This window comes from Acyrthosiphon pisum, chromosome A1, assembly GCF_005508785.2.
Source record: "Acyrthosiphon pisum isolate AL4f chromosome A1, pea_aphid_22Mar2018_4r6ur, whole genome shotgun sequence".
In the NCBI taxonomy this organism is placed as follows: Eukaryota; Metazoa; Arthropoda; class Insecta; order Hemiptera; family Aphididae; genus Acyrthosiphon; species Acyrthosiphon pisum.
In genome coordinates this window covers 22,174,593-22,191,117 of record NC_042494.1, presented here as the reverse complement: position 1 = coordinate 22,191,117, position 16,525 = coordinate 22,174,593, and the positions used below count along the sequence as shown (strand labels likewise).

At 35.2% G+C, this 16,525-nt stretch overlaps 1 protein-coding gene across 2 annotated transcripts; it reads left to right on the top strand.

The window, feature by feature from the left end:
* The first annotated feature begins 8,811 nt into the window (after positions 1-8,811).
* On the top strand, positions 8,812-13,181 carry LOC100569446. Of its 2 annotated transcripts, none has more exons than XM_029486806.1 (2): positions 8,812-10,675; positions 10,777-13,181. In XM_029486806.1, the coding sequence occupies exons 1-2, from the start codon at positions 10,079-10,081 to the stop codon at positions 12,691-12,693; spliced, it is 2,514 nt and encodes an 837-aa protein (XP_029342666.1). In that variant the 5' UTR covers positions 8,812-10,078; the 3' UTR covers positions 12,694-13,181. The 2 variants fall into 2 exon arrangements, with proteins under 2 accessions (XP_029342666.1, XP_003243967.1); XM_003243919.4 differs by having other exon boundaries at positions 8,814-10,672; positions 10,780-13,181.
* The last annotated feature ends 3,344 nt before the right edge of the window (positions 13,182-16,525 follow it).

Below are 16,525 nucleotides of genomic sequence, written 5' to 3'. Positions count from 1 at the left end.
ATATAATCATTAATTAAAACTGACTACAAGAACTTATGGCGGATGACGGATCTTATATTAAATTACAAAACTTTTTATCAACAATAATTAAGAAAGTCACTGCAATGCAGTACATGTTAGATTTTAAATCATTGTAGGTATAACATGATAAAAATTGATTCTGAAAGAAGATGATCCAGCAAAATTGCTTAAGATATTTTATCATATATATTGCTGTTTATTATTTACACTTTCATAAATTTAAAAAAATGTATTAATAATTTATTACTAGTATAATAGGTAATTAATATCTTAACCCTTTCATCACAAGCTTGCTTCAAGAGAGGGGTAATCCGGTCAGTTCATATTATCATTTAAATTAATTTATATTAATGTATCTGACCGAAGTTGAGTTGAATAAATGATTATTATTATTACATAATATGTACAAGGTACCTACTCATTAAAAAACTATGTGGTTGAAGCCTACTTTTTTTTTGAATGTCAGAAAGTTTTCAAACAAACATTGTCTTATCATAAATCAAAAAAATATATGTTGAATAACACAAAGGAGCATAGGCGGTACTAGACCCTCTTGGCAGGGGGGCCAGAAAATATTTTAACCATCTAACTATATGTTCAGGGGGGGGGGGGGGGTCGTTAATGGGTTACTTCCCCTTCATCTCAATAAATCCTCTTCCAATTTACTCATTGTATAATTTTGTAAATACAAATTATAAATATAAATAATAAAAACATTTAAATTAAAAAAAAACCATATATATTTTACTATATTAGTCCAAATTATAAGGCTAGTAATACCTTATATTAAAAAAAATAACGTGAATTTTAGGTTAGGAAACCGAGATTTAAGGAATTATGTATTAATACAGGTACGGTTCGCAGGAGGGGCAGTTGCCTACTCTGCCACCCCCGTAGTACTGCCTATGCAAAGGAGACGAACTATTTTTAAATAATTTTGATTGTTAAATGCAAATATAAATATTTAATGAATATTTCAGGTACTTACCTTGGTACTAATCTATGGTTATTCGTTTTAAATTATTGCAAAAATAAAAGTCGATTTTGTTAAAAATTGGTTTCACGTAAATATACCAATAAAAAATATTATAATGTTAAATGTTACCTTGGTATATTGATATTATATTGTTTCGTTCTATCAGTGTTTTCATAATATTTTCAAAGATGTAATTTTCAACGATTGACATTCAACCTACAATTCACGGTTTGAAAAATCCAGCGCTTGAAACCGATTGAAAAAATTTCGTTTTCGGTTTTGGATTTAATACCGGTTTCCAATTTTTTCCGATTTTGTTTTCGGTTTCAAGGCCTGTATTGACGTTCATTCGTGAAAGCGATCGCTTACCAATTCGATGATCGCTGAATTTTAAAAAATAAGGAATATTAAATAAAAAATAAACTATCTGAAAACATTTTAAGTTTTTCAAAATCTAGGAAACATTTATTGAAATCTGTAGATGATTGATGTACTAAATAACTGTAGGTACCTACTTAAATAGTGATACAGAAAATACAGATAGGGAAAAATAATTATTTACGTATCTGCAGCATACCTACCTATTACCTAATTATAAAAATAAATATTTGATTTATTCGTAAGATACTTTTTACCGAAATTGTAAGTACAAATGTACAATACCCAGTATTAGACATAGGCACTTTTAATAATCATGTTTAAAAACCAAATTAATAAAAAGAATGAAAATTAAATCCAAATTTGTATATTTATTATTTTGCTATTCTATTGGACATTTAGACATTAGTTATATTTTCTAATTACAAATTTAGATCAATAATCCACTTTGCACATGACCAGATGTCTTAGTTAGATATACTAACTTGATTTAATTTAGGGATTTTCGTCTACCCTTTGTAACCTAACCTTTGGATGTATACTAAAACTGTTAACTATGTTGTAACCAGTGGCGTGCAGACAAGACACAAATGGTGTGGGTGGTATTTTTTGTTAAGAATTTTACAAGTTACTAAAATTAAATTTGTAAATGTTATTTTACTACGTGTCATTTTACTACGTTCTTTTAGTTTAGGGTGGGTGGTGGGTGTAAAAAAATTAACTTTGCCCCACATGGAAAAGGGATCTGCACGCCACTGGTTGTAACTATTTATCGTGACTAGGTATAATAAAACTTTCATTGGTACAAAACTGATGTAAAAAAAACATAACGTAAGTTACCTACTATAACATGTTGCAAAAGCTGCAGTGTTTTTTTGTCAGAAATTTTATCATTTTTTTTTTTAAACGGTTTGTAAAAATGTGTACTATACATGCCTACTTAATAGTAATAATGGTATACGTACCATAATATTATAATCTATTAATTACGAATTTAAAAACAACATTTTACTTCAAAGATACTAGTATAATAATTCTCAAACGTCGTATTAGTGAACCCAACAGAAGCGGGTACCTAGCTAGGATAGTTTTTATCATACGTTGTAATGTTCTTCTTATTACTTCTTGAAAACATTCATATAATTATAAATGACAATTTAATAGAATATTTTGTATTTTCGGACTTAGTTTAGACTTATAGGTAACGTTTTGCTGGTGTCTAGTGTGTCACTGTAATGGATGTGTTATATTATTTAAAATACTATTAGCTTTTGTAAATATGTTAATCAAATTATTAATTTATGTACATATAAAAATACAACCTATATGGCTGTCTATAGCCAATAACAAATGTTACACTTGCATAAATTATGTAGTATATATAGATATAAATATAATAAATTATGAGTATATACTATATTATATAGGTATATGCGTATATGAATAGGTAGGTATTGATAACTCAATAACTTACAATATGCAGTGCTGAATCCTGACCTAAAGGATCGAATAATTCAGGAACTAGGATGTGTTATAGCTTATAGGTATATAGAAAGTACAGCAGTACCTAGGTTATCTAGGATTTTTTTAAGAAGAGAATATACAATTTTCAACAAACATTCAGTATACACAATATACACATATTATATTCATATTTGATATTATTATATACACGTTGTATATTGTATACAAAATTTGGTCTCCAGGGGAGGGATATGACCCCTATATCCCCCTTCGTAAATACACCACTGAAGTACAGTGTACACGATAATAATCACCTGAATACCAATTCAAATGTGTTATAAACCAAGGGAAAAGGGCCAAGCTATACAACTATGCAAGATGTTTCAAAAGGCTTGACATGACGACATAATGTATTGTATGTGTGTATTGTGTGTCTTCGACCTGAGTATATTTGACTACAGACTTTACAGTACCCATAGATAGCTATAATGCCATAATTTCGAAAATTCCTAAAAATTGGGAAATCAACAAGTTAAAATTAGTAAAAAGTTAAAAATGATAAATACCATTATATAGGGACTAAAATATTCGTATTAAGAATTATTTTATAAGTACTTACTTAAGTATTTATTATAATATAATAATAAAAACTAATTGTATAACAACAATAGTTTATTTTCTTTGAATATATTGCGATTTGTGAATTTCTGCGACTGAACGGTCACGTATAGGTCCAATTCATATTAAGGGGATTCGATACCGTGATTTTCTGTTTTCGTCTAACACACGGGTGACATAGTATTTTAGACGTGTTTTTTGCCAAACATACCAATTGATCTAATGAAGCGATAAGAATTCTGAAAACAGATTTGAATTTGTCATCAAGTCTACTTGAAATCGACTTTCCCACATTTTTGATTTTTTAATTTTAGCTTCTCCAAAAATTGAAATACAAAAATGTTCAAATACTTTTTTTTATATGACTTTTTCTGGAATTCGGGAGATAATATAATATTTTAGCAAATTAGATCAAGATGGTACTTTAGAGAGGTCATTTTTCGATTTTATCAATAGTTATTTAATGCCACGGGAAAAACGACCGACAAATTACAAAAAGCCTCTAAAAATGGGATTTTAATTTCTAACGCTTTGTCTAACATGATAGCAACGAATAAAACATAATAATATTATAATATTACCTAATTCAACTTACAGGCTATAATAAATAATAACAAAATAAAAAATCTAGATTCCAGACTGACAAACCGTCTCCGCTCAGAAATCGTTTTTCTTATACAATGATATTATATCATTGAATTCAAGTTTGATACAATACATTATACATTGACCCACTTGTAACCTACTGCACAGCAGAGCGACATCCACTTACCCGCTTTTTTTTTTTTATTGATCTTATAAAGTCGGAAACTATGGTCATTATAGTTACAATTTAAATTGAGTTACAATATTTACAGTTTTATCAAATATTTTTATTTTTTTAAGTACCTAGAACAACATTAAAAGTAAATGTACATTGTATATAATGCTCTCTTTTTTGTCTTAATACTAAATTAGACATCACAAATCCCTAAAATTACCTAGAACTTGTGCCATGTAGAACTGTAGAACTATGCTTTTAGCCTATATAGAAATACTACCTTTATTATATTTTACCACAATGTAAGTACTTATCTAAATATTTAACTATGAAAAAGTAGTGTCACGTCGATATTTTATGATGAGAATAATAATTAAAATAGTCATATAATTCAGTCCTCGATACAAGTTTGTTATATTATGTAATTTATTTAGTTAATCATAAGACAGTTAGTTTTGATTTTGTATGAACAATAAATATTGTGTAAAAATACTGAAATAGGAAAAATGAATCATATCAAACAGAGTCGTCGTAAGTGCCAAAATTTTGTTGCCAACTCGCGACAAAATCTTAAATACGGCCCTGGCTCTCATAGTATCATAACAAATTAACTATAGCCAATAGCCACTATATACATCTATACGGCACCAGCACATTATTATAAGGTAAAAAGGAGACGGATATTGGACCCCACCTCCTCTACCCTATTTACTTGTGTGTTAAATTAATTTAGTAAAGACTTTTTTGGAGTTTGGACTTCAGATATCTTCTATAATAGCTTCTATAATAGTTGTTGACCAACTAATTTATTTGAAAAAAGTAGCTCTATTCGGATGTATCATTGCAGAGTATGCGTCACTGTTATTTTTGTTTCTTGTTATCACTGTAATAAATAATTGCATATAGGTACCTAAAATTATTCTGAACAACGGTGGCGATGATTCAATGTGTCATGTCTCTATATTTCTATAAGGATATCTTAAAATATATTTATTTTATTAGTATTTTGTTTTTCTGTTAAATATACACTAGGGACTATATTATTATATTTACACGATACATAAATTTAACTTATTTTTGCTAGAAACATATCATAATATAATACTATAATAGTAAGTATATTAGTATAATAAGTATTATGTATAATATAATATAATCTTATTTTTATTAAATTATGAGTCACAATACCACCAGAGCAGTGTGAATAGGTCCATGTTATTATAAATAGGCAGCAATAGCTTAAAATTAATCTAAATAATTATTGAAATTGTCATTGCGAAAGTATGATATTATGTTTCTAGTTTCTACCAATGATCGTATGCGGTTTCGTATCAACCAAAATTTCACCGCTTCTCGTCTCACTACAGAGTTTCAATAGGTATATAAACTATATATACATTATTATATATTTATTTATCAATAATATTAAAATACCTATTATTATATTTCCTGACTTTTTTCCAACTATATTTGTGCCACTTTTTATTTTATTCCACGCCTGTTGTGTAGGAACTAGGAAGCATATCCTGCGGGAATTGTAAAAATTTGGTTTGCAATGTTTGCAAAGTAATGAAAAGAAATATACCAACAGATTATAAAATAAATTTAAACATAATATAGGAATTACATGAATTTCCAACATTCCAATTTTCAGTTGTATTTACCTTAGACCTAGCTACCTAATTGTAATTTTGCAATTATATAATATATTTTAAATGTGCATTTTCTATTAGATATATACCTATATAATTTAAGTAAAGTACTAATCATGGCCAACCTATAACCACACTCTTTGTGTTTTAATATACCTGAGTTGTGAGTGTTCTTTAGATGTTTTAAGTTTGATAATAGATAATTCTAATATTAAAACTAAACACGATTTGCTGAACGTATTTGGTAAGTACTTACAACCTATGTATTATACACTTATAACTACTTGAGTTATTTTCGCTCTTACGTTTATCGTTATTATAATACCTACATATCGTATTATTATTTATTTACTTACATTTTGCATTATATATTCTCCGCGTAACCAATCTGGATATGAGCAGTTATAGGAATATAGGATATGAATTATGAATAAGGTAGGTCTACAAAATAATATGCTTCAATGTTTAATAATATATCTATAATAATATTATATCATATACCTAATAATATAATAGTGCAATTATTTAAGTGTGAACTAAAATATCAGAAACATAATAATGCAATTACAATATTGTTACTTGTTAGTATATAGTATATTAGTATATTGTATATAGTATTAGAATTTAGTATAATTCAATAATTCATTAATACTATAATATTCTAATAGGTAAGAATAATTTAATGATAATATGGGTAGGTACCTAAGCAAGACGTGACGTTTGCGTGGACTTGAACCAAATCTGTACTCTTACGATGGTATATATTATATATATACTATATACCATCATCTCATCATATTATTATCATACTGTCGCGCGCATATTATATTCACAGATATGTATAATAACTAGATACCCGACTTCTTCTTCAATGACGCTGGCAGCCATTTACAACTCGGGCAAAATAGTATTATCAGTATATACGTATATATAAGTAAATATGTATATGAATAAATGTAAACATTGCCAAAGTTTCAAATGGCGTCGGGCATCATAATTTAATAATGTTGTTGTATATGGAGTCATGGAGACATGGAGTCGGGTATCTAGTTATTATACATATCTGTGATTATATTATATATCAAGACAATAAGTATGCGTCTGAGAACGCCACACCCGCATGTGCTGTCTCCGTATAACAATAAGTGCGTAACAAGGTAAATTTACGCTCAGCAGAAAATGTTTAGCTCCGTTAGTTTTAAGTATTAGTTTAAACGTTAGAGTGAATCGACCTATTATAAAACTTGATGGTAAGAACATTATTTGTGTACGTAGCTTAGGTTGGTTTCTTACGATTCAGTTTTTAAGCGAGTTATGAGCATTTTAAATTCACACTATAATTATATACGCATAACTTGCTAAAAATTAGAACTATCGTTAAAAACCAACACAAGTTTAAAAAATTTCTCAAGGCTCTAAAAAGTGTAAAAATTACAAAGAGTTACCATGTATGTAAAATGTTTGTACTTATAAATATTTGGTGAAAATTTCAAGTGTCTACTAGTTATTAATACAGTTAGTATTATGGTTATTAACTAGTATTACGAGTTACACCAAAATCTATTTTTTTTAAAATTGGTTTAGTATAAAAATTCCCATTTTTGCAAGGCAACGCCTTCGTAAACTACAGGAAATTTTTTATTTGACCTCCTGAATACACCTGATTCACTTTTCTATCAGAAAAGTTGGTGATGTAAAAAATCGGAGCACTTTAACGAGTTTTATTACCTCAAATGTTGTGACAGACAGAAAAAAACACATCATTGTAAATTAATGTAAATACAATACATTCAATTGCTATGCTGAAAAATCTGAAAAAGTAATTCAAATAAAATGGCGCAAAATGTTTTTAGAATTTTGTATATAATTCTAAGATATGCTATCAATAGACGTATAGACATAGGCATGTGTAGACCTGAATTTCGGGGGATGCCTACAATATGTTTGGGCCTTCTCTTAACAAGACATGTACACATAGGCGCAATTTCAACTTTTGCTTGGGGGGGCCGGAGGCTGAATATATTAGAGGCAAACAGACTATTGCAATATAGCATATTAAAATTGTATGTCCTAGGTTTTTGGGGGGCTACGGCTAAGTTTGGGGGGGGCTTAGCACCCTCAAGCCCCCCTAATTTGCGCCTATGCGATGTACATATTAATCAGTAGTAAATAATTACTTTCACCAAGTTATTATTAATATTATAATATATTCCTCCTTGGATCTAAGAATCATTTCTAATATAATTGCAATTTTTATTTATTACTCGTACTTTTGTAGTCAATAATAGTGAATAACATTATATCTATATCTGTTATAAACATAATAAGTTATTCCATGAAAATTAAAAATATTTTATGGTTTATTATTTTTTATATTACAAGACATAGTTATTTTAGAAAAAATTACATTCTATTCAAGTAACATCAATATTGAAATGCAGGCCCCCTATGTATACGTATACATTTTAGTGCCCCAATTACAAAATAACAAGGGGTGTCCAGACACACCAGGCACCATCCCTCCGTTCACACGTCAATGCGTATATGTAATTTACGTTTCGGCTGTGTTTTTAGGATTATTATCCCACTTACACCGCGTGGATAGTCATCGTTTAATCACTACAATAATGTCGACCTAAGGCCGGGATCGACGCTATTTCATCAACGTCGACTGTTCGTTTCGCGTGAAAGGGTGCGGCTGCGGATCACGGTCCGGGGACCGGGACTTACCGAGAGGGTCACGGTGGGCAGGAGGCGGGTGGTACCAAGTCGTAGGCGATTCGTATTTTATTTTTATACGCACGCGCACAATATAGTTCAAATAATAATAATAATAATAATAAATTCTTCTTATTATTATTATCATCAACACGCGCCAGCGCGGCACCGTCGCCGGCGCTACACTACCGCTATACTCGGCGGTACGGTACGATCACACACGTGCTGCTCCTGCCTCAGCCGGTGATGCTGCCGCTATATTATTATTATTATTATTATCATCGTCGTCGCTATACATTACGATTTAATCGTTATTCTTTAGTTTTACACGCGCGCCTTTAGCGTGCGACGTGCGTGCGCTTGTTGCCGTCGCCGTGTTACGCTATAAAAAGTTGACGTTTTTAGAACATAATATTATTATCATACCTAATCTCAAAGTCAAACGAAATCACGCGTAACGCGTGTCATGCAGTGTCCGCCGCCGCCACCGCCGTAAAATTTTAAATAACAATCCAGTGGATATTATAATATTATTATTATTATTAGGTATCATTACACAAGTGACAAGTGATATTATTGTATTATTATTTTTCACGATGCAGTGCGGACGACGAGTGCGCTGGCTGGAGTGCTGGACGACGATCGTACGATGTGCATTTCTTTGAAATTATTATTACAACGATGATAATTATTGGTGATTGTAAAATGCCGTAAAATCGTATTATTTTGTTGATTTCGTCGTAATCGCAGTCCACCACTTTGCCCGCGTTGCATCTATTCACGCCGTCCGCTCGGAGCAAAGTCCAACACGCGGACTGTAATCTCCGTTCTTCGTCGTCGCCGGTAATGCACTACGTACACGTCATTACAACCATACCTATTTCTGTCGTCGGTCACTGCGAAACGTGCGACGGCGACTGCCACCGCGCACCGCCGAATACGAAAATAAACGCGTTCGAGAGTCAAGTCGACTGCTCCCGGGCACACGTCGGCTCGCTGTCGTAAGCACTAATAATAAACGGACCCGAACGCGGACGGGCGCGCCGACAACGACGTTTCTGTTTATTACCGCCGCCGCCGCCGCCCGATGTATTTCGCCGCTAATACCGTTGTTGTTAATAATAATTATCATATTATTATTCATTTCGTGCGTAGGTAGTGTAGCGTTGTACAGTGTTTTTTTTTTTTTTTTATATTATCGTCTCGGTTTCCGCTCGACGCTATCGGACCGGCTGCAATACATGATTCAATCGTACAACAAACACTCCGGTATATTACGAAGGAATTTACGACATAGAATTAATATCGTTTGAATATATATTTTTTTATATGCACAATTTATATCTATCTATGTCACAGTTAAAAAACTATACGTCCAATATTCGATCCATGAGTGGTATTGTCTTCACGCCTAAAATATTATACCATAATAGTGAATGGTATTATACTCGTAATTAATAACTATTAGCTGATAATAAGAGTGGTCGCGATATGGAATGCCGCCGGACTGTTGTTACCGGCGGAGTGTTGCGATCGCCTCCGTCCGTGTCAGCTGCACCGCTGACGATAGCTGCGAATTCGAACGTCATGCGGCACCGGGGCCGTCGCCATAGTCGACCGTACGATTGTGCTGACGATATTGTCGATGAATACAACAACAACAACAACAACAGTAACGTAACAACCGTGACCACGATCAACAACACGACTCACCTCATCGATGAGTTGGAACAGCTGCGGACCGACAACTTTCAGCTCCGGTTGCGCGTCTACAACGCCGAGCGACGGGTAGACAGGCTGTCGGCAGCCGCACTTGCGCGGGACCGGAAAAAGCGCAGCGACTACACCGATACCGACAGCGACGACTCCGACGCTAGTAGTGGTGCCGACCACAATAATGCGGCGGCGAAGGCAACCGCCGAAGCGGCCGTGCGTACCATCCACGACTTACTGACCGTCAACCGGCGATTGCTGGCACTACTGGCGGCCACAGTGTCAGCCAAAGCGGTGTCCGTGTCCACCGACGACAAACGACGATGGCAGAGACTGCGAAATCACATCGAAGAATACGCCGTAGACGATCAGGTAAAACACGAATATTATCATGATTCCGCATATTATATATTATTGTTTTTTCTATTATGATTTTTAAACTTTTTAAACATTTTTTTTTTTTTTTGGTTCATATACAGCACGAAGAGAAGACAAACGAAGACGAAAACGATGAATTTCATGACGCATCTGCGACGGACTCCGAGACGTCGTGCAAAGCGCGGGTACTGTCCGCGGAGCGTTCGGTGACAAGACAGAACGTTCTGCGTTCGCCACCACCGCCACCACAGCCACCACCATCCACACAACTCGAGACCGCGGGCGTGCAGGATGACGAGGGTGCTGGTTCTGAGGTGTCCCGTCTGCGGGGGCGGTGCAGACGGCTGGAGCGGTCACTGCAACAGCTGGTCAACACGGAACTGTGGGCTCGGAACCGGCAGATCGGAAAGCTCGAGCAGCAACGGTACGTAACGCAGGTGGCCGCGCAGAGAGACAGGAGACCGGCCGAGCAGGCGGTGACAGCTGCAGTTGCAGCTCCGCCACAGCAACAACATCTGCAGCAGTTCCCTTCGAAAGCCGCGGTGTCGACTACTTCGCCGCCAGCGACCAAAGGAATCTTGGTAATCCGGTCAGCCGCGGAGACACCCTGCGCCGCAAAATTACCAGCAGCTGCCCGTACAGAATCGCAGACTGCAGCAGCGTCATCGCCACCGAAAATAGCCACCATCACGACGCCGCCGCCAGTGTTGCCGGACTACTCGGAAGTTAACTTTTTTTTTAGCTGCGACGAAGAAGATGACGACGACGATGATGACCACGACCGCCGAGAAAACTCCACTGAGACCAAATCATCGTCAGAAGAGGAGACTGTGGATTCGAACGACTGCAAGGGTGACGAAGAGCCTGTGCGGTTAGCTGCGGTCGGTGCTCCGTTGGCGTCGTCGACGAGTACGCGGAAACGTCACTGTCGACCGCATCATCGACTAATGCAACAGCCAATCAAGGGCGTCGGCGATTCAGCGACCGTTACTACGACAACGTCCTCGTCAACAGAGTCTGCGGCCGCGGAGGAGGAGGCGGACGAATTGAACGGCGACGGCGTTATTAGGACGACGACGACGAATGCTACGTCACCCTGCACCACTCGACGTCATCGGACCGTAAGTGGTGGCGGCGGTTTGCATAGAAGGCGGCGGTGCAGGCCACCGCGTCGGTGTTCGACTTGCGGCCGTTGCAGTGGCGGCGTGGACGCGGCCGTGGCGACGGCAGATCGTCCAAAGCCGCCGTCCGTGGCTGACGCGCAAGTGCAGTGCGGTGACGGAAACGTAGCAATTGACCATGGCTTCAATAGTGATCGTGGCGACGGCGAACTGCAGCTGCAACAGTTGCGCCGTGAACTGGACGCCCGGCGGCGTGAAAACGGTCGACTGTACGACATGTTACTGAGACTACAACGCGGAACGCGACCGGGCGACCGGGGAAAAGGTGACGGTGGCCCTAGGATTCCGTCTCCCGACTTCTCGGACTCAGATCCATGTGGTTCGCCCGAACCATACCGACGGGCTGCCGGAGTCGTCCGCGGCCGCATCGCTGACCTGTTGCCGCCGCTCCTGTCCATGCGGTCGATTTCAGACGATGACGACGACGACGACGGTGGTGGTGGTGACAGATCCCATCAGCGGTACCGGCCGGACGGTGCGGAACAACAACAGCAACAGCAACAACAACAGCTGCAACTACTCACCCGTCTCAGGGAACGCATAGTGGCGTACGAACGGCGTGAACTTAATGGCGGTGACGACCGCGCAGCTGCTGTCGTGCAGCAGTCGGCGGACCCGTCGGATGACGCTGTCCGCCGCATGGACCGCACCGAACTGGTAAACGTGGCGCTCCCGCGGGTCGTAGAACGGCTCCGCCGGGCGCTCGTGCCGCTGTTGCAGCATCGGCCGGAAAATGCTGTCGCTGCGGCGTCGGTCCGTGGTGGATCGGGAAACGGGGGCGGTGATTTCGTCACCGATGGCGCACGATCACTGCCGCCGAGTGGAGGACGATGACAAAGATTTTATACGTAGCACCATCCCTTACCACCCGTATATTATATTTTGAATACCGTTTAAACACCGTTTGAATACCGTGGTTATTCAGTTTTTTGTTTTTTAATATTATATGTATTATTGTTGTTAACGTTTTTTTTATATATATATTATGACACTTCTAAATTTTTATACGCTAAATAACTATTATTATCATTATAAATTATTACATCTTACGATGTTTATTGCAATATATACCTATATACCTATAGGTACAGCTATACTAATATAGTAATTTGCCAAAAGAATTATTTCTTCACGTGTGCCAAAAAAAAAAAATCATTTTTTGTATACCTATTCTAATGAATAATGATTACTGTCTGGCATTGTATATTATATTCTACCTACATTTTTTATATATTATTAATGGGTAAACACTAGATGCAAAATTAAAATTTTTATTGTATTGACTATTTATATAATATACGCATAAATATATTATACTTGCACAAGTGCGTTGTACCTACGTCTTGTTAATACTACTATAGAACTGTCGTATTAATACTACTATATATCTATGTATATACAAGTATTACATTACTACCTATATAGTATAATATTAAAACAATACTTATATAAATCAGTCAGCACATAGATTTTTTAGATATTATATCAACACACATTTTTCTATAAAATTATACATCATGCATTTAACATTTTTACGGCAAATTGATAGGACCCGTTGGCCTGGCAACCACGAAAGTGAAATTTCGTAGTTTTGTTTTTAGATAATTAGTCAGCCCTGCAGCACCCCTAACACTGGAACCTCTATTCAAGACTGACATTTTGAATAAAAAATAAAAAATGTTGCGTTACAAATTATTACAAATTGGTTACTAATTTTCTAAAAAAAAAGTACGTAATTTCACTTTCGGGTTGCCAGGCTGACCGATCTCAAATTGATCAATTCTCCCGTACAAGTGCTCAACTTTATTTACTATATTATAATATAGTCGATATTCGTTAGGAGTAAAGGCTCTGATGTCACATATCATCACCATACACCCCGTGTAAAATTCCCACCACCTTTTTTCCTTTAAAAATGCATTTATTCAAATTCCTGATATTTTTGGTACTAATATTAGAGTGTCCTGTGGCTATACAAACTTCTATTTTTCAAATGAGAATCTCCTTGTTTACTGCAAATTATTTACCGGATTATGTTCTTGTAAATGTAGATGTATCTAAATGTACGTCTACGTTAATTTTTTTACTTTGTTAAAGGTAAAAAAAGAGGATTCCGATTTTAAAAACAGAAGTTTGTATTGTAAAACATCATTCTTAAATGGTATAAAAAATCTCAAAGTATTCAAAAATCTTCAAGAGTATTTAGAAATTCTAAAAATCAGAATTTGAATATAATATGTACAATTTAAATAAAAAAATAGAGCGGGTATAGGTACTTAAAAATCACTACGTATAATATGAACGCAAAGCCTAACGAGGGGAATCATTCGTTAATTAATAAACTATGAAATTATTGAAATATTTTAAACTACAAAATAATAAATAATAATTATTAATTACATAGAAACAAAATTACGAAAACCAAAATTATATTTATATTGCCTATAGAATTTTAACTTTGAAGACAAATCCATAAGCTACCTATATACCTATTCGCAGTGGCGGGCTGCAGAAGTTCAATTTTAAATGACGCATTTTCATAATTATGTACTTACCACCACCATCATATTTTTACTTATAACAAAGTTATGATGTTAATAAAATGTGATCAAAAGAGCCAAGGTCAGGCTTTAGCATGTAATTCTGCGCCACAGTCACGGGGTGGCACCGCCCCCTTTGAAAAGTTGATGCAACTGCGTCAAAATTGACCACTTCGGCTCGCCACTGCCCATTCGTAATATTATTCACGTAAACATTCAAAAGTAAATGTAAAATCTTTATCGTTGTTTAATATTTTATTAGGTATATATACATATAATTGGTATAAGTAGAAGTCTGAAGTATAGTATTATAAATCATACATATTTTTGTATGTAACATTTTCATGATCGCTGAATCCAACAGCGGAGCCGCTGCATCAGGGTGGGTGAGTGGGGCCCTCGTGGCCTCGTCTGAGCCCATTGTTTTTAAGGAGAGATAAAGACCTAACTCAACTTGCAGTACCTAACACAATTAATCCAAAAAAACCTCCTCCTATTTATTACTTGAAACTTGTACTATTATAATTTATAGCGCCCTGTTCACACTATAATAAAAGGCAAGCATCTGGGCCCTGTAAAGAAAAATTGCGTATAGGTACGGTTAAATATATCGATAAATACTTTACGGGGTTCATACTCCAATACTCCATACATAGACCAGGCATACGCCAAACAAATAAAAAAAAAACCGCCGAGTGGATGGCACTCCGCTGTACAGTCAATGATTAATGAATTATATTAAACTTGTACGAGACCCTAAAAAAATCGGACTGGCCCCGGCCGCGTTCGCGGCCCAGCGGCCATGGCCAGGCCGACACTGTACACAGTTCCACATTTTTACAACATTGGATATTCACGATTCACCCGATTTCTCATCTAACAATTTTCTTATTTTGTTGTAATTCAAAAATAAAATAACCGTATATTATATAGACACTTTAAATTTTCACCAAATGTTAATTTTATAATTTTCTATTCTTGATAACATTTACAAAATATTTGACTATTTTCGAGATGCTAATATAGATATATGACATTTTGAATTTTTTTTAGTATTTTTTCTCAAATATTGGAAAAAAATTTCACTAGGTCAATTAAACTTTTAAAATGTATAGGTTATACCGTATACGAGGTTTCTAATAATTTTATAAGTTTTAAGTTGTTATATTAGTAGTTCAAAAATACTAAAGAATAAATATACATATTTATTATAAGAATTCACGATTTATTTTATAAGCATTTAAAGTTCAAATTTTGACAAAAATAAAAGGTTCTTTTATAGGTCTATATGGTTGTAGGCATAGGCGTGCGCAGACATTTGTGGTAGTGTGGGCCAAGTCAATAAAGATTAAGAAATCTGAACTCTGATGGAAGAAACAATTAAAATGTTATACATATCGACTTTAATTTACCTACTCATAATCACTCACTATTTAAGGCACAAATCATTCATATGATAAAAAACAGATACATATTTTTTAAAAATTAAATAAGAAATATTTTAATTGTCAACAGTGCTCGAATTGGGAAAAATTTAGCAGCAGTATAGGATCGATCATCATTGTGAACTTTTGAGATTCTATTAGTGATGACTTATGAGGTATTTACCTAAAGTGTGTACCATTGTACCAATATTTTCAGCTCTACAATAATTATTTCGAAGTTAAATGTTTATTTTGACCAGACTATTACCAGTTACCAGAATACGAGTATAAGTATATACTATAGGTATAAGTGTATACTATAGTCTATAGGTATACCTATTACTCTATAGGTATCTGTTTGACTGTTTATTCTAACTTATTATAATCTTATTAACTTCTATCTAGCTTGCTTCTTATTCTATAAATATTAAATTCTATGCATGTGAACACAGATATATACTACTATACATTGGCGCAAATAGGGGGGATATTTGGTCCCCCCAAATGTTGGTCAAGTCGCCCCAGTTCAAAATCTAGTAATTTGTACTAATTTTTATATTCTGCGGTACTAAGCAATATGGCCTATGGGCCATGGTGAGGGGGCTTGAGTCCCCCCAAAAAATTTAGTCAATTTGCGCTTATGCTACTATACTAGATGCCTGATTCTATATTCTACTCTGTATGGGTTTTTGAAGCCAAAGG